The sequence below is a fragment of the Babylonia areolata genome, chromosome 10, assembly GCF_041734735.1.
Source record: "Babylonia areolata isolate BAREFJ2019XMU chromosome 10, ASM4173473v1, whole genome shotgun sequence".
In the NCBI taxonomy this organism is placed as follows: domain Eukaryota; kingdom Metazoa; phylum Mollusca; class Gastropoda; order Neogastropoda; family Buccinidae; genus Babylonia; species Babylonia areolata.
Genome location: NC_134885.1, coordinates 8,110,997 through 8,129,993, shown reverse-complemented (window position 1 = coordinate 8,129,993; position 18,997 = coordinate 8,110,997). Strand labels below are relative to the sequence as shown.

The following is an 18,997-nucleotide window of genomic DNA, read 5'->3' as shown; positions in this document are numbered from 1 at the left end:
TGGGGGGGGGAGTCGTTGTGCTCAGGCAATGTAATTTATGAATGAGCTGCAGATTGCTGTGATGAGGGAGGAGGGGAGGGGAGGAGGTGTGTGTGTGGGTGGGTGTGTGAGTGAGGAGGTGGGGGTGTGGGTTGGGGGGGGGGGGGGGGTTGAGCGATAGGGCATGAGTTCTCAGCCTGCACAAAGGCAGGGACCTGGCAGTTTCTGTCCATCAGTGAGAATTGGCAATGCCAGCAAACCCCGCAGCATGATGGATTGTCCTCAGCTCCCCCCCCTCCCCCCCTTCCCCGACCCGACCTGCCCCCACACACCTCTTCAGATTGATTGATTGTCTTGGTCACTTAGCTTATAATGATGTGCTAGGAATGTGTTGTGTAAGTAACTATTCAGGGGTATTTATTTGTTAATTTCTGTATCTCTGTTATTGATCCAGGTATGTTGCGACATCTTTCTTTTATCTTAGGATTCTGTCTGTCCATCTATTCACACACACACACACACACACGCACATGCACACGCGCACACACACACACACCCCCCCCAGCGGTTCAATGCTGAGTGTTATGTAGTATTTCCCTGCATCATGTGTGAGGGGGGTGGGGGGAGTCGTGCTCAGGCAATGTAATTTATGAATGAGCTGCAGATTGCTGTGATGAGGGAGGAGGGGAGGGGAGGAGGTGTGTGTGTGGGTGGGTGGGTGGGTGTGAGGAGGTGGGGGGGTGGGGGGGGGGGTTGAGCGATAGGGCATGAGTTCTCAGCCTGCACAATGGCACGGACCTGGCAGTTTCTGTCCATCAGTGAGAATTGGCAATGCCAGCAAACCCCGCAGCATGATGGATTGTCCTCAGCTTCCCGCTTCCCGCCACCCCCCCTCCCCCCCCCCCCGACCCGACCTGCCCCCACACACCTCTTCAGATTGATTGATTGTCTTGGTCACTTAGCTTATAATGATGTGCTAGGAATGTGTTGTGTAACTATTCAGGGGGATTTATTTGTTAATTTCTGTATCTCTGTTATTGATCCAGGTATGTTTCGACATCTTTCTTTTATCTTAGGATTCTGTGTCCATCTATTCACAAGTGTGTACATGCATACACGTGTGTGCACGCACGCGTGCACACACACACACACAGAGGAAAAAAAAGTAAAATGCACATTCACACACACACACACACACACACACACGCACACACGCATGCACGCACACACACACACACAGACAGACAGACAGGCACACACACAAAAAGTAAAATGCACATTCACACACACACACACACACACACACACACACACACACACACACACACACACACACACCACGCACGCAAGCACCCACGTACGCAAACATGCATGCACACAAACATGCATGCACGCAAACATGCACGCACGCACGCGCGCGCACACACACACACCTTGCACACACACACACCTTGCACACACACACCCACATACCCACAACCTCAAACTCCCCCCCCCCCCGCCCCCCGAAACAAATTTCTCCATCTACAACTGATCAGATCAGCCTCTATAATAGTATATATATATATACCTGTGTGTGTGTGTGTGTGTGTGTGTGTGTCTGTCCCTCTCTGTCTCTCTCTCACAGTGTGTGTGTGTGTGTGTCTTTCTCTCTCTCTCTCTCTCTCTCTCTCTCCCCCCCCCCTCTCTCTCTCTCTCTTGTCTCCTTCCCGTAGGCAACCAACCGACCAACCAACCAACCCTGACTAACTTTGACAGTAACCATTTAGTGACTGACTGCACAAAGGCGCAGGCAGCACGCAGTGCCACCCAGTCTGGAGAGGTGATGGAGAGAGTAATCTCTCAATTCTCTGAGAGAGACTGAGGTGGGGATGATGAGGAATTGAGGGTCAGTCTTTTGAGGCCCAGTCAGTGGACTGAATAATTGACATCCTGGTTGTTAGCAGGTCACTCACTTGCAGGGCTCTTTTCCTGATGATATTATTTCCCCCTCATCCTTTTTGTTGGTGAGATTGTAAGAGTGGTTCTGTGGTCGACCTTGTTCCTCGTTGTGCTGTGCGTTATTGTCTTTTTCAGAGTTGGAGGAGTGCTCTGTAAGTTGCAGAGTGTGGGTGGGCGGGGCAGGTGGCGGTGTCCTTCTTTGTGTGTGTGTGTGTGTGTGTGTGTGTGTGTGTGTGTGTGTGTAGAGTCTGGGGTTAGGGAGGGCATGCATATGTGTGTGTGTGTGTGTGTGTGTGCACAAGCACACCAAATAATGATTGTTTCCATTCCTCTGTGTGTGTGTGTGTGTGTGTGGTTTTGGGGTGGGGTGGGGGCATGCATACTTGTGTGTATGTGTGGACATGCACACAAAATCATGATTGTTTGCATATGTGTGTGTGTGTGTGTGTGTGTGTGTGGTCTTGGGTTGGGGGTGGGGTGGGGGCATGCATACTTGTGTGTATGTGTGCACATGCACACAAAATCATGATTGTTTGCATACATTTGTGTGTGTGTGTGTGTGTGTGTGTGTGTGTGTGTGTGTGTGTGTGGAGTCAGGGGATGGGGGGTTGGGAGGGGGGGGGGGCATGCATACATGTGTGTTTGTGTGCACATGCACGTGTGTGTGGAGTGGGGGTGGGGGGTAATCCATACATGTGTGTATTTGTGCACATGCCATAGACATATGTAATAGTGATGTAAACATACATCTCAGTGGCACATGCACACAGAATCATGATTGTTTTCAAGTGTGTGCTTGTATGTGTGTGTGTGTGTGTGGACTGGGGGTTGGGTGGCATGCGTACATGTATGTGTGTATTTATGCGATATAGTATAGACATATATAGTGATGGAAGCATATATATATATATATATATATATATCTCAGTGGCGCATGCACACAGAATCATGATTGTTTGCAAGTGTGTATATGTATGTATATGTGCATGTGTTTGTGTGTGTGCATGACTCTTCTGTGTGTGTGTGTGTGTGTGTGTGTGTGCATGCACCATACCATGCACATAACACAGCCAAGAAAGAAGCACAGAAAAGGAAGGAAGGTGGAGGAGGGAAGGAGGTGTGAGGGGGGGGGGGGGGGGGCGTGGGGGTGGTGCTGTGATGCCAACCTGAGGAGGAGACAGGGCCGGCAGCAGCAGTATGAAATTATGTGACTGGGGGCGTTCTGAAATGAAGTGATATATGTCTGGAAGTGGGTGTCTGCTCTGCAGTGAGGCGGCAGTAGCAGCCAGCCAGCCAGATACTGAGATAGCATACAGAGGGAGGGAGGGAGGGAGGGAGAGAGCACAGAGCACAGAGAGAAAGAGCGAGAGAGAGAGAGAGTACAGAGCGAGTGAGAGAGAGAGCAGAGAGAGTGACAGAGACAAAAGAGAGTGAGAGAAGGCACACACACACACACACACACACACAGAGAGAGCATGAGTACAGAGAGAAAGTGAGAAAGAGAGAGAGTACAGAGCAGAGAGAAAGAGTGAGAAAGAGAGAGAGAGCAGTGAGAGAGTGAGAGAGATAGTGTGTGAGTACAGAGCAGAGAGAAAGCACAGATAGAGAGAAAGCAAGCAGAGTGAGAAAGATTGAGAGTGAGAGGAGAGAGAGAGTACAGAGCAGAGAGAAAGCAGTGAGAAAGAGCGCAAGAGAGGGAGAGAGAGAGAGAGAGAGAGAGTACAGAGCGAGAGAGAGAGAGACTGAGACAAGAGAGAGAGAGAGAGAGAGAGAGAGAGCAGCTCTGCAAGGTGTCAGGCAGGGTTTCTTCATGCTACTCTGCACTCCTCCTCCTCCTCCTGCTCTTCTTCCTCCCTCCTGCTCCTCCTGCTCCTGGGGGCAGCCTTCATTGGGGGCAGCCTTCATTAGTGATTTATTATTGATGCTCCAGTCCGTGCACTGTCTGTGGCCTCCCTCCTCCCTTCCCTCCCTCCTTTCCTCCTCTCTCTCTCTCTCTCTACCCCCTCCCTCAAATCCTGGTGGGAGTGCTCCCAGAGAGCTCTTGTTTAATCAGAGATCCAAGTAGGAGTGTGATTGTGTGTGAAGGTTTGAGCTTTCCAGTGTTGGTTTGCAGGAGAGCATGTAATTTATGCAAGGCGTTATGCAATGGCCTGATTACTGAGTAGTATTTTGGACCAAAATGTATCGGATGGTCTCTCTCTCTCTCTCCCTCTCTCTCTCTCTCTCTCTCTCTCTCACACGCACACACACTTGCGCACCTGTGTGTGTACACACTACTACCACACTAAACCACACACCCCACACACCCTACCACATCACTCCACTCTAATCCACTCTACTCCACACAGACACACACACAGACAGGCACACAGACACACACACACACACACACACACACACATAAACATAACACACACACACACACACACACACACACACACACACACACACACACAAACATAACACACACACACACACACACAAACATAACACACACACACACACACACACACACACACACACACACACACAAACATAACACACACACACACACACACACACACACACACACACACACACACAAACATAACACACACACACACACACACACACACACACACACACACACACACACATAACCATGAGCAATCAACAGGAAGTCATTTTGTGAAGGTAATTAGGAGGAAAAAGACAGTGAGGGAAGGTGGCAGGTGGGGTGGGGGGGGGGAGGAGCGTGGGGGGCAGGGGGGGGTGAGGGGGAGGATGGAGAGAGAGTGATCGAGACTTGACATTAATATTATGCTATGGAGCGTTCCCTCAAAAATTTTGTCGATTGTGCAAGCATGCACACTTTGTGTGTTTTGAATTTTTTTTTTTTTTTTCTGCAAGTGACTTTAATGCTGTTAGATTTGCAGTATATGGGTTTGATTCAAAAGTTAAACTCTTTACTTGAATCTCTGTCTCTGTCTATCAGTCTGTCTCTGTCTCTCGCTCTCTCTCGATCCCTCCCACCTACCGCTGAACCCTGCAGTAATGTTTTACCCATACGTTTGCTGTTTCATTACATTGTGTGTGTGTGCGTGTGCGTGTGCGTGTGAGTGTGATTTCAGCCTGACAGATATCTAAAGCTATTAAATCATCATGATCTTTTTACATCTGCACTTGCTTCAGACACAGTCATTGCATGTGTTTGTTCATATGGTGCATGTTAGTTTTTCCTGCACTCCTGTCGTAAAGGGGGGGCAGCACCTGTGTCTAACGCATGATGAACTACTGCGCTGTGATTAAATAATTCCATTGATTGTTAATGTGTGTGATCAATTGTCAATGTGTGTGTACTTGCATTGACTGCATTTTTATGGCCGTGCAGACGACAGGTTTTTTGATGGTTCCTGATGTGTGTGTGTGTGTGTGTGTGTGTGTGTGTTTGTGTGTGTGTGTGAACTGTAAGTGTATTATTCATATATTGACATTTTTGAGTAAGTATGTTTGCATACTTTACAATTCCTAACTAGTAACATTATAAATGCACACTGACATCTTCATATATATGTGTGTGCACACGCGCAAGTGTGCTGTGTAGATGCTCATGCTTTTTGCATATTGACAGGTCTTTTACCCCCCAAGCTACGAGCGCAGTATGCATGTATATATAGACAGCATTTTTTTTCCTTGCTCCAGTTGTTACTGCATGGACTGCTTTATTTTTTTTGTCAAACTCAGTTGCTCCCAAGTGTGCAATCACCAGTTTATGTGTGTGCAGTAATGGGACGTTAACAGAATTCCTTCCTTGCTTCCTTGCTGCAGCTGTTCTTTAGGCTGAGAATGTCCACGGAATATGAAAGGGGATGACGCAGCTGACGTCAGAAAATTCACAGGGGGACCAGCAGATTAATGTGAAGGACATGCACAGCATAGCACTGAACTTGATAACGGAGGGGAGTGTGTGCTTAGTGGGTAAAAGCTTGCGCCTAGGAAGTGAGTGAATCTGAGCTCGCAGGATCAAGTCCCACGCTCACCAGTACAGTATAAATTTTCTCTCCCTCCACTAAACCTGTAACCTGAAGTGGTGGTCTGGACGCTAGATTGATAAACCAAGGACCTGTGTGAAGCATGTACTTTGCATGCGTAAAAAGGAACCCACAGCAAAAAAAAAAAAAAAAGGGTTGTCACTGGCAAAATTCTGTTGAAAAATCCAGTTTGATAGGAAATCACATGCTCTTGCAGGCAGATTAAAAAAAAAAAAAAAAAAAAAAAGAAAGAAAAGGGTGGCGCTGCATTGTACAGACACGCTCTCCCTGTGAAGAGCAGCTGGAATGTCACACACAGCAAAATTGTTGTGACAAAAAAAAAAAAAAAAAAAATGATACACACAGTGTCTCCTCAGCTGTGTGACTTTGTGGCTCCATTGATACCAGCACAGAGGAGAATGACAAACTCAAAGCCAAAGGCAGAGAACCTATCAGTATCAGTAGCTCAAGGAGGCGTCACTGGCATTCGGTCAAATCCATATACGCTACACCACATCTGCCAAGCAGGTGCCTGACCAGCAGCGTAACCCGACGCGCTTAGTTAGGCCTTGAGAATAAATAAATAAATAAATTAAATAGATACATAAAAATACTACTACTACTACTACTATTTATAAGGCGTAAAATCTTGATGAACTCAACTCTAAGTGCGCAAAAAAAAGAAGAAAAAAAAAGACAACAATGATGATAAGCAAATAAAAGTAAAACATGCACACACACACACACACACACACACACACACACACACACATGCATAACAGATATGCAACAAACATGCAGTTTCACAGATATGAAAGCACAATCAAATATACATAAACGTACATGAGCCCCAACACACACACACACACACACACACACGCACACACACACACAGACACACACGCACACGCACACGCACACGGACACAGACACACACAGACACAGACACACACACACACACACACACACACACATACACACACACACACAACAAAAGACAGAGACTGTATGCTGATTGAGGCTCTTTGGCCCACCCCGTGAACATGGGGCTGACGTGAAGGGGCATACCAATGAACAGTTGCCCGAGCAAGGATCTTAGTGGGGACATATGGAGGGTGGTTTATACATACATGTACCGGTGTGTGTATTCCACAGAATGCTTGGGGTTGGGTTGGAGGAGAGTCACGTGTTAACTGTTGAATGGTGTTAACTGTTGAATGGTGTTAACTGTTGAATGGTGTTAACTGTTGAATGCGGACTGTTTTTGTGTTGAGGGTTTTTGGAACAAAGGAGAGGTAAACTAAAGCAGCCAGTGTATTTATTTATTTTTATTTTTTAATTTTTTGCACTAAAACAGCCAGTATATTTTGACACTGGACACTTCATGTGTTTTGTCAGTCTGCTTCTGCTGCTTTTTGACTCATTTTGTGTAAACAAAGTGAGTCTATGTTTTAACCCGGTGTTCGGTTGTGTGTGTGTGTGTGTGTGTGTGTGTGTGTGTGTCCATGGTGAACTTTAACATTGACATTTTCTCTGCAAATACTTTGTCAGTTGACACCAAATTAGGCATGAAAATAGGAAAAATTCAGTTCTTTCCAGTCATCTTGTTTAAAACAATATTGCACCTCTGGGATAGGCACAAAAAAAAGAAAAAAAAAAGAAAAAAAGAAGCCTAATTATATGCAAACTGCATTTACTGTTATATTTATATTTTTTGTATTCTCTAAACTTGGCACATTGATCTGATATTCTGACCCAACAACAAGAGCAGTCATTATTATCATTTTTTGTTCAAACAGGAACTTCTTTTGCTAAGTGGAGTCTTGCTGTAGGTAGCCACGCTTATTTAACTCACTCAGTACGGCCAGTCCTTTCTTCTCCTCTACACAGACCCCTCGGATGTCCAGTGGGTGTCTGAATGACCCAACCTTTAGCTTCCGTCGTCAGAACTGTGGTATTCTTTGTCAGCATTCACGTCTTCGGTATAAGAGCCTTCCGCTTGCAATATTTTGATGACGGTAATTGGGATGAAACGCTGTTAACGTCGTCTCTTTCGCCGTTCGTATGGAGAGAGTTAATGCTGTGTGGGAATGCCATTCTTAAGAAAACACTATGAAGGGTGGTGAAATTAGCACTTTGGCATCATTTCACTGGCACTGGACCGTTTTTACCAGTTGAAGTCTGAGAAAGAAAAGGACTGCACTGCACACTGATATAACCAGGGCACATTTATTGAGTGAGGTGAAGAAAGGGGGGGGGGGGGGGGGGGGTACTCATCCAGCTCCATAGGAGTGTAGTGGGACTGGGTGAGGAGGCTGGCAAAGCTGGCAGTTGGCCCAGCTGGTCTGTGTTGTCTGTGAGGGGTACTGAAGGTTGGGTTATTATTGTCAATACAGGTATGTAAGGTAGAGGTATTCACTGTTGAAATAAACGTAAATTATTAGCTGAGTGCTTGAGTATTAGCTGCTTGTGAGTTAAGGAAATATGTTCATGAATTAAAAAGTGTGGAATATGATCACGCATTACAAACACACGCACACACAGATACAGACAGACAGACACACACACACCACAAAAAACAGCACACACACACACACACACACACACACACACACACACACACACACACACACACACACACACACACACACACTCTTTGCTCGCTCACTCATTACTCACTCGCGCATGCACACACGCACGCCGCGCGCGGGCACACACGCACACACACTCTCTCTCTCTCTCTCTCTCTCTCTTCATCCACTGACCCCCCACTCCACACTCCCATTCCCCATCCCCCCCCCCACCCCCCCCCACACACTCACACTTGGCTTGCAAGCTGCAGGGATGATGGGTGAAGATGAACAGGCCTAGGGGAGGGAGTGTGTGCAGGCGGTGGACATTGATGAACATTGGGGTTGACAGGTCTTCAGGTCTGTCTGCAGAGAGGGTGGGGGCTGGGGGTGGGGAGTGGGGGGGAGATTGAAGGGAACAGAAATGTGGGGGTGGGGGTGCTGAGTGCTTGAGTATTAGCTGCATGTGAGTTAAGGAAATATGTTCATGAATTAAAAAGTGCGGAATATGATCACACATTACAAACACACAGACACACAGAAACAGACAGACAGACACACACACACATCACAAAACAGCACACAACACACACACACACACACACACACACACACACTCTCGTTGCTCACTTAGCTTGCTTGCTCACTCATTACTCACTTGCACATGCACACGCGCACACACACACTCTCTCTCTCTCTCTCTTCTCTCTCTCTCTCTCTCTCCATCCACTGACCCCCCACTCCACACTCCCATTCCCCACACCCCCCACACTCACACTTGGCTTGCAAGCTGCAGGGATGATGGGTGAAGATGAACAGGCCTAGGGGAGAGTGGGCTGGGGGAGGAAGATTGAAGGGAACAGAAATATGGGGGTGGGGGGTTGGGTGGAAATGCCACTGACTGAGTTACATGTCTGTGGGAAATGCTGTCACCGGCACATTGTCTTGGATTTCTCTGGGTTTTTTTTGTTTTTTTTTTGTTGTTGTTTTTTTTCCCCAGGGAGTTGGGGGTCAGGGGGGCTCCTGGACAGTACCCTTGCTGGTTGGTTTTCATGTTTCCTTTTGACTGGCTTGTGTAAAACAAAGCGAGTTGATGTAATAATTGGGTGTTTCGGTTATGTGTGTGTGTGTGTGTGTGTGTGTGTGGTGTGTGTGTGTGTGTGTGTGTGTGTGTGTGTGTGTCCTTGGTAAACTTGAACAAATTAATTTTCTTTGAAAATAGTTTGTCAATTCCAATTTTGGAATATATGTTGTGAAAGAACAAAATCTTTACACTCGTACCAAAAATAGGTTCTGAGGACAAAATTTTTACACTCATGCCAATAGTAGGTTCTAAGTACGTATTTCTGGATTTAGCCATATTTCTGGATCATAAATGATTATTTCGTTGAAGCTCCAGATCCAAAATACTTCATCATTATTATCATCTTCTTGTGGTAAATCTTGCTTCCGAGTGTACTTTCCATGGTTCAATTCTGCTCCAACACTTCTTTTTTTTCAGCTTGATATTGATTTATATAGAACACATTTTAAATGACTTTCCTTCTCTCTCTTTTTTTCTCATGATTATTGGATAAAATACCGAATAAAGTACAAGATCAGCACTCTATGTTATAGATGCATTCACAGAACTGCCCCTTCCTATCTCTGCGGCTGCCTTCACCTCTACACTCCATCTCATTCACTACAATCGGCTTTCAGATCCACTCTGTTTACGTATACCCAGATTCAAACACTCGACTGTTGGCCGCCGTTCTTTCTGTTTCTGGACCTTGCGATTGGAATGAACTTCCTCTTTCGCTTCGTCAAGTCTCCACACTCAGCTCTTTCAAGTCTGGCCTTAAAACCCCACCTCTTACCAAAATAGCCTCCCTTGCCTGCCCTTCCTTGTCTTTAGTTTCTACAGTTTTAGATTTATGCATGCGTGTGAATGACTGGTGCGAAAACGCTTTGATTTGTCTCTGCACAAGATCCAGCGCTATATAAATACCATTATTTTTATTTTTATTATAAAATGTGTATCACAAGTTAGTCTTTAAGGCCTTGTGATGGGTGCAATAGCTGATGGTTAAAGCATTAAACTTCAGTCTGCGGGTCCTGGGTTCGAATCTTGGTAACGACGCCTGGTGGCTACAGGGTGTTGATTTTTCCAATCTCCCAGGTCACCATGTGTGCAGACCTGCTCAGTGCCTGAACCCCCTTCATGTGAATACGCAAGCAGAAGATCAGATACGCACGTTAAAGATACTGTAATCCATTGTCAGTGTTTGGTGGGTTATGGAAACAAGAAGAAACCCAGCATTCACACTCCTTGAAAAATGGTGTATGGCTGCTTACATGGTGAGGTAAAAACATTCATACATGTAAAAGCCCACTCGTTTTCATATGAGTGAACATGGGAGTTGCAGCCCATGAACAAAGAAGGAAGCCTTGCATCTCTGTTTTTTTTTTTTTGTTGTTGTTGTTTTTTAATGAATCCGGTGGCTGGAGCTGAGGATGATGTTTTCTGTTTCATGCACTGATCAGTACTGTGGTGGTGAAAAGTGTGTTAGGTTTTGTTTCTCTTTGTGTTTCTTTTCAACTGATTGTGTTATGAGCAATGACAGTATACTGTCTTGAAGGTAAATGCTGTACTGAAGTTAACTCATTCAAGCCTGCTGGCACAGCATTGACACATTCAAGCCTGCACCCAGTTTGTGTTTATTTGTTTTTGTTGTTGTTTTTTTCCTGGCAATAGTGAGTGACCATATCATATGACATAAAGTTTAAGCTATTTAGAATCACTTCCCCCCCAGAAGATTATGAGTAATCTAAGAAGAGTTAAACTGCCTTTTTATTTTATTTTTTTATTTTGATAGACAATTTTGAGTAACCTTTGGGCAAGTCCTGCTCTTGGGCTTGCTTATTGCCATGACTTGGTTATACGGATTCCTTGTATTAAAAAAAAAACAAGAGTGGCAAGGCCTTCAAGACTCACTTGTGATAAATTAAGTCCCCTAGCATTAATTACAGAGTAATTTCCCTTTTTTACAATCTGCACCAAAACGTTTGCAAAATAAATAAAAATTTCATGCTTAGCAAAAGAAGTTCCTGTTTGAACAAAAAATGATAATAATGACTCCTCTTGTTGTTGTGTCAGAATAAGAGGTCAAAGTGCCAAGTTTAGAGAATACAAAAAATATAAATATAACAGTAAATGCAGTTTGCATATAATTAGGCTTCTTTTTTTTTGTGCCCATCCCAGAGGTGCAATATTGTTTTAAACAAGATGACTGGAAAGAACTGAATTTTTCCTATTTTTATGCCAAATTTGGTGTCAGCTGACAAAGTATTTGCAGAGAAAATGTCAATGTTAAAGTTTACCACGGATACACAGACACACGGACACACACACACACACACACACACACACAGAGACAACCGAACACCGGGTTAAAACATAGACTCACTTTGTTTACACAAGTGAGTCAAAAAATTGAGAGAGAGAGAGAGAGAGAGGCTATAAATACTATTCTGTGACGTTTCTGGCAGAGTTGTGTTACGCCTTGACTGTGGTCTGCGTGCCCGACAGATTGCCTGTGGATTTTGATTATTTTCCCTCTTCTCCTCCTCCTCCCCCTCCACGCCTTTATAATAATGAGATCACACAGTTGTGTGACGGTGCCATGATTAAGGGAGGGAATGAATAGCAGGTGGACGTGACAATCTGGTAGGGATGCTGGCTGGTGTTGGTGATGATGATGAGATTATATTGAGAATCGTCGCTTTTCTTGCCGCCCAGGGAAAGCCAGTGCTGGGTTTTATTTTTCCGCAAACACGGTGTTTATGATTGCTTTTGGTCTCTGTTGACTTGATGTTGAGTGGTGGGCTCAGTGGCTGTGCGTTTTGCCTAGGAAGCGAGAGAATCTTGAGTGTAAAATTTTGGAACTATTCACCTCTTTTCTGTTTTCACATTGTTTTTTTCAAAAATCTTTTTCCTTTTTGAATGTTTTGTAGAAAATGCATCTTTTGATGTTTTTGCGCTGGTGTACAGATACTTACCTTTTTAAAAATTTTTTTTTATAATGTTTTCACTCTGGTGTGCAAAGTACCTCTGAACATTTCTACATCCATGTACAAAATATCTTTTTGACATTTTCACATCTGTGTTCAGAATTTACCTCCCTCTTTTACCGTTTTTTCATCTCATGCAGTGATTCCCCACCCTTCTCATGTTTCCTCTCAAAGGTATCAGTATCTTGATTCATTCCGTTTCTGAAAATGGATAGACGAGCATATTTAACCTACACCCTGTCTGATTGGTATGGTGGCATAATAGTCAGAACTCTGGATTCTTGCTTGAGTTTCTGGAGTTCGATCCCAAGTTTTGGTGCACCTGGTGGGGGTAAGGGTAGAGAAGCTTTTTTTAAAAATAAAAAAAAAAAAAAAAAAAATTCCCTGGTCAACATCCGCAGACCTGTTTGTGCCATAACCTCCTTTGTGTGTAAATTTATATATATATATATATATATATATATATATATGCATGCAGAAGGTTCAAATATGCATGTTAATGTAATCCATGTTAGCATACGGTGGGTTATGAAAACAAGAACATACCCAAATGCACTTGGAGAAAAAGAGTGTGGTTTCCAACATGACGGGGTAATAACACAGTTATATATATACACTTCAAATCCCAGTCGAACTTATACGGGATGAACTAAGGAGTTGCAGTGCCATGAATGTAGAAGAAGTGGAGGAAGTGAACTGAGCAGTTGCAGCCCCATGAATGTAGAAGAAGTGGAGGAAGTGAGCTAAGCAGTTGCAGCCCCATGAATGTAGAAGAAGTAGAGGAAGTGAACTGAGCAGTTGCAGCCCCATGAATGTAGAAGAAGTAGAGGAAGAAAACCCTGTCTCCTACCCCTCACTTGTCTTTTCCTGCAGTTTTCCTCGTACTGTTCTGCCTTTCCTGTGTTGTCAGCATCAGTTGTCCCTTCTGCTGGTTGCCATTTTCCATTGATTTTGGTCAGAACTGGGAAAGGGCAGAGCAGGGTGGGGGAACAGGATAGCTTTGGGATTGTCATTTGACGGGCCATTTCAAATATGTCGATGAGTCAGTCGTGCAGTATTGTTGAAAGGTTACTTTGTTGTTGTTGTTGTTGTTGAGGAGGATGTGCGGTTGTGTTTGTGTGTGTGTGTTTGTGTGCGTTTGTGTGTGTGTGTGTGTGTGTGTGTGTGCATGTGTCACTATGTATGTGTGTGTTTCACTGTATGTGTGTCACTGTGTGCTTTTGTGTGTTTCACTGAGAGGAGGAGAAAATTTATATCAAAGATGTGTGCTTCAGAGAAAAAATAAAGACATGCTTTGTTTTCCAAACATTGCCATTCTTTCTGCTGTTGATAAATATATCATTGTGTTCTGGTGGGAGTTGGAGAACAACATTATTTTTGAGATGTGCGTGCGGTATTGTACAAACGATTCTGCCTTGTTGGAGGCCCTGTCTGAGCGCATTTCAGAGTCGTGGAAATCTGGACGAGTTTCTGCTCCTTTGTGAGTGTTCGCCGAAAGTATGTGGCTGTTTGACGATTCTAGAGGGACTCGAAAAATTTGATTAGGTTTGCTTTTGTCACTGCTTGGGGATGTTTTTGATTGTGTCAGACAGTCCAAGGTGTTCTGTGTAGTGTTTTTTTGATTGCGTTAGAAAGTCCAAGCTGTAGTGTGGAGTTTGTATAATACATCTCTGACGAGTGTCTCAGTGTGTATTTTGAAAGACCTCTTTGACTGTAGATATGCTACTGGACTGATGGGTCCTTAGTGACTTTTCTTTCGCAGTTCCGGTGATGTGACTGTGTTGGAAAAAGCCTTGGCTTAGAAATCTTATTAGCAAGTTGTCCATTGTCACTTGTGATTGGTAGCTGAGTTGGAATATGATTGCATTAGAAAGCCCGAGGAAAAATCTTTTTTTGTGCCGTCTGTGCTGTTACGTAATAGAACAGTAATGTGTATTGTGTGCTGCTTTATTCCCAGAAATTTATCTTTTAACTGTACCTTGCTCTGGGTTTTATGTATGAGGCTTTGTCAGGTTGTGGTATAGATCAGCATTAACCTTTGTTGCTGTTTTTGTCTTGTTTATATGCACTTTGTGTTTTGTGTGACACTTTGTGTTACAGGGTGCTAGAAACCTTCCCTTGGTCTTGTTCAAAGTGTGACTTTTTGTGCAACAGAGATCTCTGTGTCTTGCTTTGTGTTAAAATCATGTATGAGCTTTTAATTCTTACAAAGTGCCAGAAATCATTTACTTTTCCCTGTCTCTGTGTGTGTTTAAATTGGATCCATTGTTATGGAATACAGAAATAATTAGATTTTACTCTACCTGTGTCATTGTGTACAGAGTGTGTTGTTTTGCTACAGAGTATCAACAATCATTTACTTTACCTGTGTCTCTTGATGTGCTCAAAGCATTGTCCTTTGTTTCTGGGTACCAGAAATCATTTGCTGTTCTTGTGTCTGTGTGTTCATAAAGAATTATGAATACGATCCTTTGCTACAGAGCACCAGAAATTTTTTACTTTGCCTGTGTGTGTCAGTGTGTGTATTATCCATTATGTCTTTCAGTTTCACAGATTATTTACTTTACCTGTGTGTGTTTAAAGTACCGGTATGATCCTTTGTTCCCTGCAGAGTACCAGAAATCATTTACTTAACATGTGTCTTTCTGTGTGTTCAAAGCATGGGTCTTTGTCTGCTGCCAGAAGTCTTTTACTCTGCTTGTGTCTGCGTGTTCAAAGTGTGGTCCTTCGTTCAGAGTACTTAAATAAATCGTTTACTTTGCATGTGTCTTTCTATGTGTTCAGAGTGTGAGTCTTTGTTTGCTGCCAGAAGTCTGCATATGTCTGTATGTTTAAAGTGTAATCCTTTGTGTATTACATAGTACCTGCCAGAAACCATTTGCTTTACCTTTGTGTCTTTTCTATGTGTTCAAAGTATGATACTTTGTATGTAACTCATTCTACCCCATAGCTACGTACCTGCTACAACTTCACTGGACAGGCAGTATGTGAGACCACTGCAGCTAAAAGTAGGGTGGTTCACTAAAACAGTGAAAACCGATGGAGAATCGTTGGTTTAATCAGTCAAACAAAGCTTCGTTTTCATGCTTCCGGAATCCATTTGTATTTGTATTTCTTTTTATCACAACAGATTTCTCTGTGTGAAATTCAGGCTGCTCTCCCCAGGGAGAGCGCATCGCTACACTACAGTGCCACGCATTTTTTTGTATTTTTTCCTGCATGCAGTTTTATTTGTTTTTCCTCTCGGTGTGGATTTTTCTACAGAATTTTGCCAGGAACAACCCTTTTGTTGCTGTGGGTTCTTTTGCGTGCGCTAAATGCATGCTGCACACGGGACCTCGGTTTATCGTCTCATCCGAATGACTAGCATCCAGACCACCACTCAAGGTCTAGTGGAGGGGGAGAAAATATTGGTGGCTGAACCGTGATTCGAACCAGCGTGCTCAGATTCTCTCGCTTCCTAGGCGGACGCATTACCTCTAGGTCATCACTCCACTTTATGGCTCAGTTTAGAATGTGAACCGTACCCAGCAAGGACAAATGAAATTGGAATAGTGTATGGGTACAAGAAGGATACCTCACATCAGAAGTAAGACCTATGGACACAGATCGTTTTCTTTTCAATCGCCAAAGATGTGGAACAAGCTCCCTGATAACCTCCGTCATTCTGATTCCCTCGCATCTTTTAAATCTCGTCTCAGAACTCACCTTTTCCCTCAGCAATAAGTTCAATCTTGGCAGGTCCACTTCCTTTGCGTTTGCTGTGCTTGACTATGTGTGTATACATATGTATGTGTACATAACTACATGCATGTATATGAATGTGTATTGCGTGTGCGTGTGTTTATGTAAGTTTGTGCCTGCCTATGTGTGCGTATGTGTTAGGGTAGCTGTTAGATACACATGCATGTTAAAATGTATGCATGCAGCATGTGTGTGTGTGTGTGTGTGTGTGCGCGTGTGCGTGTATGTGTGTGTGTGTGTGTAGTCACATTTTGGTGTGTGTACGTAACATAGATATTATGTTTTATGTTAACAAAAGCGTTTTTGTGAAGCACCTAGAGCAGATTTCTGGATAGTGTGCTATATAAGTATCCATTATTGTTATTATTATTATTATTATTACAAGAATACTCATACCAAGTCCACAGGGGAAGTAATCATCATACCTGGAGCGGAATGAGTTAAATTTTTTACAGAGTACCAGAAATCATTTAGTTTACCTGTGTCTTTCCATGTCATCAAAGTGTGACTCGTGTGTGTGTGTGTTGCAGAGCGCCAGAAATCCTGCTGGGCCTGCCGTTCTCGGAGTCGATCGACATGTGGTCCCTGGGCTGTGTCATTGCCGAGCTCTTCCTGGGCTGGCCTCTCTATCCTGGCTCCTCCGAGTATGACCAGGTGTGTGTGTGTGTGTGTGTGTGTGTGTGTGTTTGTATGTGGTTTATGTGTTTGTGTGTGTGTAGGACTCTGTGTGTGTGTGTGTGTGTGTGTGTTATGTGGTGTGTGATGTTTGTGTGTGTGTGTGTGTGTGTGTTTGTATGTGGTTTATGTGTTTGTGTGTGTGTAGGACTCTCTCTGTGTGTGTGTGTGTGTGTGTGTTGTGTGTGTGTGTGTGTGTGTGTGATGTTTGTGTGTGTGTGTGTGTGTGTGTGTGTGTGTGTGTGTGTGTGTGTTATGTGGTGTGTGATGTTTGTGTGTGTGTGTGTGTGTTTGTGTGTCACTGTGTGTGTGTCATTGTGTGTGTGTGTGTGTACGTGTGTGTGTGTGTGTGTGTGTGTGTGTGAGAGAGAGAGAGAGAGAGAGAGAGAGAGAGAGAGAGAGAGAGAGAGAGAGACAAGCTGCATTTTCTTCCTGAATCTAAAATGACACACACACACACACACACACACACACACACAACACACACACACACACACACACACACACACACACATGTACACACACACACACACACACACACAAAGCTTGGGGATATCCTGTATCAAACCCCTCTCACAGCATTGAAGAAAACAAACAAACAAACAAACAAACGAAAAACAAGAGACCAAACCGGATATCCTTAATGAATGATGAGTGCTGAAAAGCAGCTGTCATTCGGCTGTACCCAGGGAGGACCGCCTGTTGTGGAAATGACTCTGTAAAGCGCCAAGAGCTTGGTCTCTAACCGAGGATGGGGCGCTATAAGTATCCGTATCAATCAATCCTGCTGAGTGAGAGCGCGTGCTGTCTGGCAGTTGGCAAACATGGCTTGGTTTGGGGGGAAGGTTTTAACGTGAACGTTGGACTAAGATACTTGAAATTTAATTGTAAGAAATCAACTTACAAAAGATATCCAGCTTTGGCGTGTTTGCATCTATTTGAACTTATGCATACTGGACCTTCTAAGGATTGATTTTTGTATGTTTTCTGTTGCTTCTCAGTTCATTACTTTAAAAAATTTGTGTTAAAAGAAACAAACAAACAAAAGAAACAAATGAGTATCAGTATCAGTAGCTCAGGGAGGCATCACTGCGTTCGGTCAAATCCATATACGCTACACCACATGGCTGACCAGCAGCGTAACCCATCGCGCTTGAAACAAAAGCCAAAAAAAAAAAAAAAAAAAAAAAAAAGGAAACAAATTGCCAAGGTCTTGTGACTGATTTGATTTGATGTGATTTTTGGGGGAAGGAGGAGGCAGGGTGGTTCATCAGCCAACACAGTGTCTGTGATGGTCCCTCTCGCTCTTTGTCCCAAGTTTTGAACCGAAAAATCAAACTGAGCGACTAGTCGTTTGGATGAGGTGATAAACGAAGATCTCGTGCGCAGCACACGCTTGGTGTGCTGAAAAAGAACCCATGGTCAGTACAAGTGATGTCCTCTTTGCAAAATTCTGTAGGAGAATTTTGCTCTGATAGGTACCGTAAAGTTCGGTCTATAAGCCGCAACTTTTTACCCCAGCTTCAGCCTCTGCGGCTTATACAAGGATGCGGCTTATTTTGTGGATTTTAACGATCCCGGGAGTGTCGCGTTCTCGTCTATTCTTTGCTGCCCTTCAACTCACCAAAATCATGATTTCTGCCCATGAATTTTTGGATGAGCTTCAGGATAGTGTGCTAACTGTTCACGTTTTATAAATCAAATCCGCACACATTAAAGCCTTCAGATCAGCATTCAGTTCTACTCTGCTCAAGCGTACACCCTCATCATGCCGAAAACGCGACGTTATGCCTGTGATGCAGCCTTCAAATTGAAGGCGATTGATACATATATACACGTATATACGCATGTACTCAAAGCCTGACATGAACATTGGGTTTTGCTGCTGGTCAGTTCGTCTGCCTGGGAGATGTAGCATTGCTTAGCATGTGTATATATATGGATTTGTCCGAACGCATTTGTATTTGTATTTTGTATTTTGTATTTCTTTTTATCACAACAGATTTCTCTGTGTGAAATTCAGGC

The 18,997-nt window shown here is 43.9% G+C and overlaps 1 protein-coding gene across 2 annotated transcripts in view; it reads left to right on the top strand.

Annotated features, from left to right (window-relative positions):
• Window positions 1–18,997, top strand: part of LOC143286753 (uncharacterized) — an 85,811-nt gene that overhangs the window by 22,344 nt on the left and 44,470 nt on the right. For both annotated transcript variants that reach the window (XM_076594488.1, XM_076594487.1), the window contains exon 3: window positions 16,828–16,951. In XM_076594488.1, the coding sequence (XP_076450603.1) occupies window positions 16,828–16,951 (124 nt within the window). The remainder of the gene's footprint in view (window positions 1–16,827; window positions 16,952–18,997) is intronic.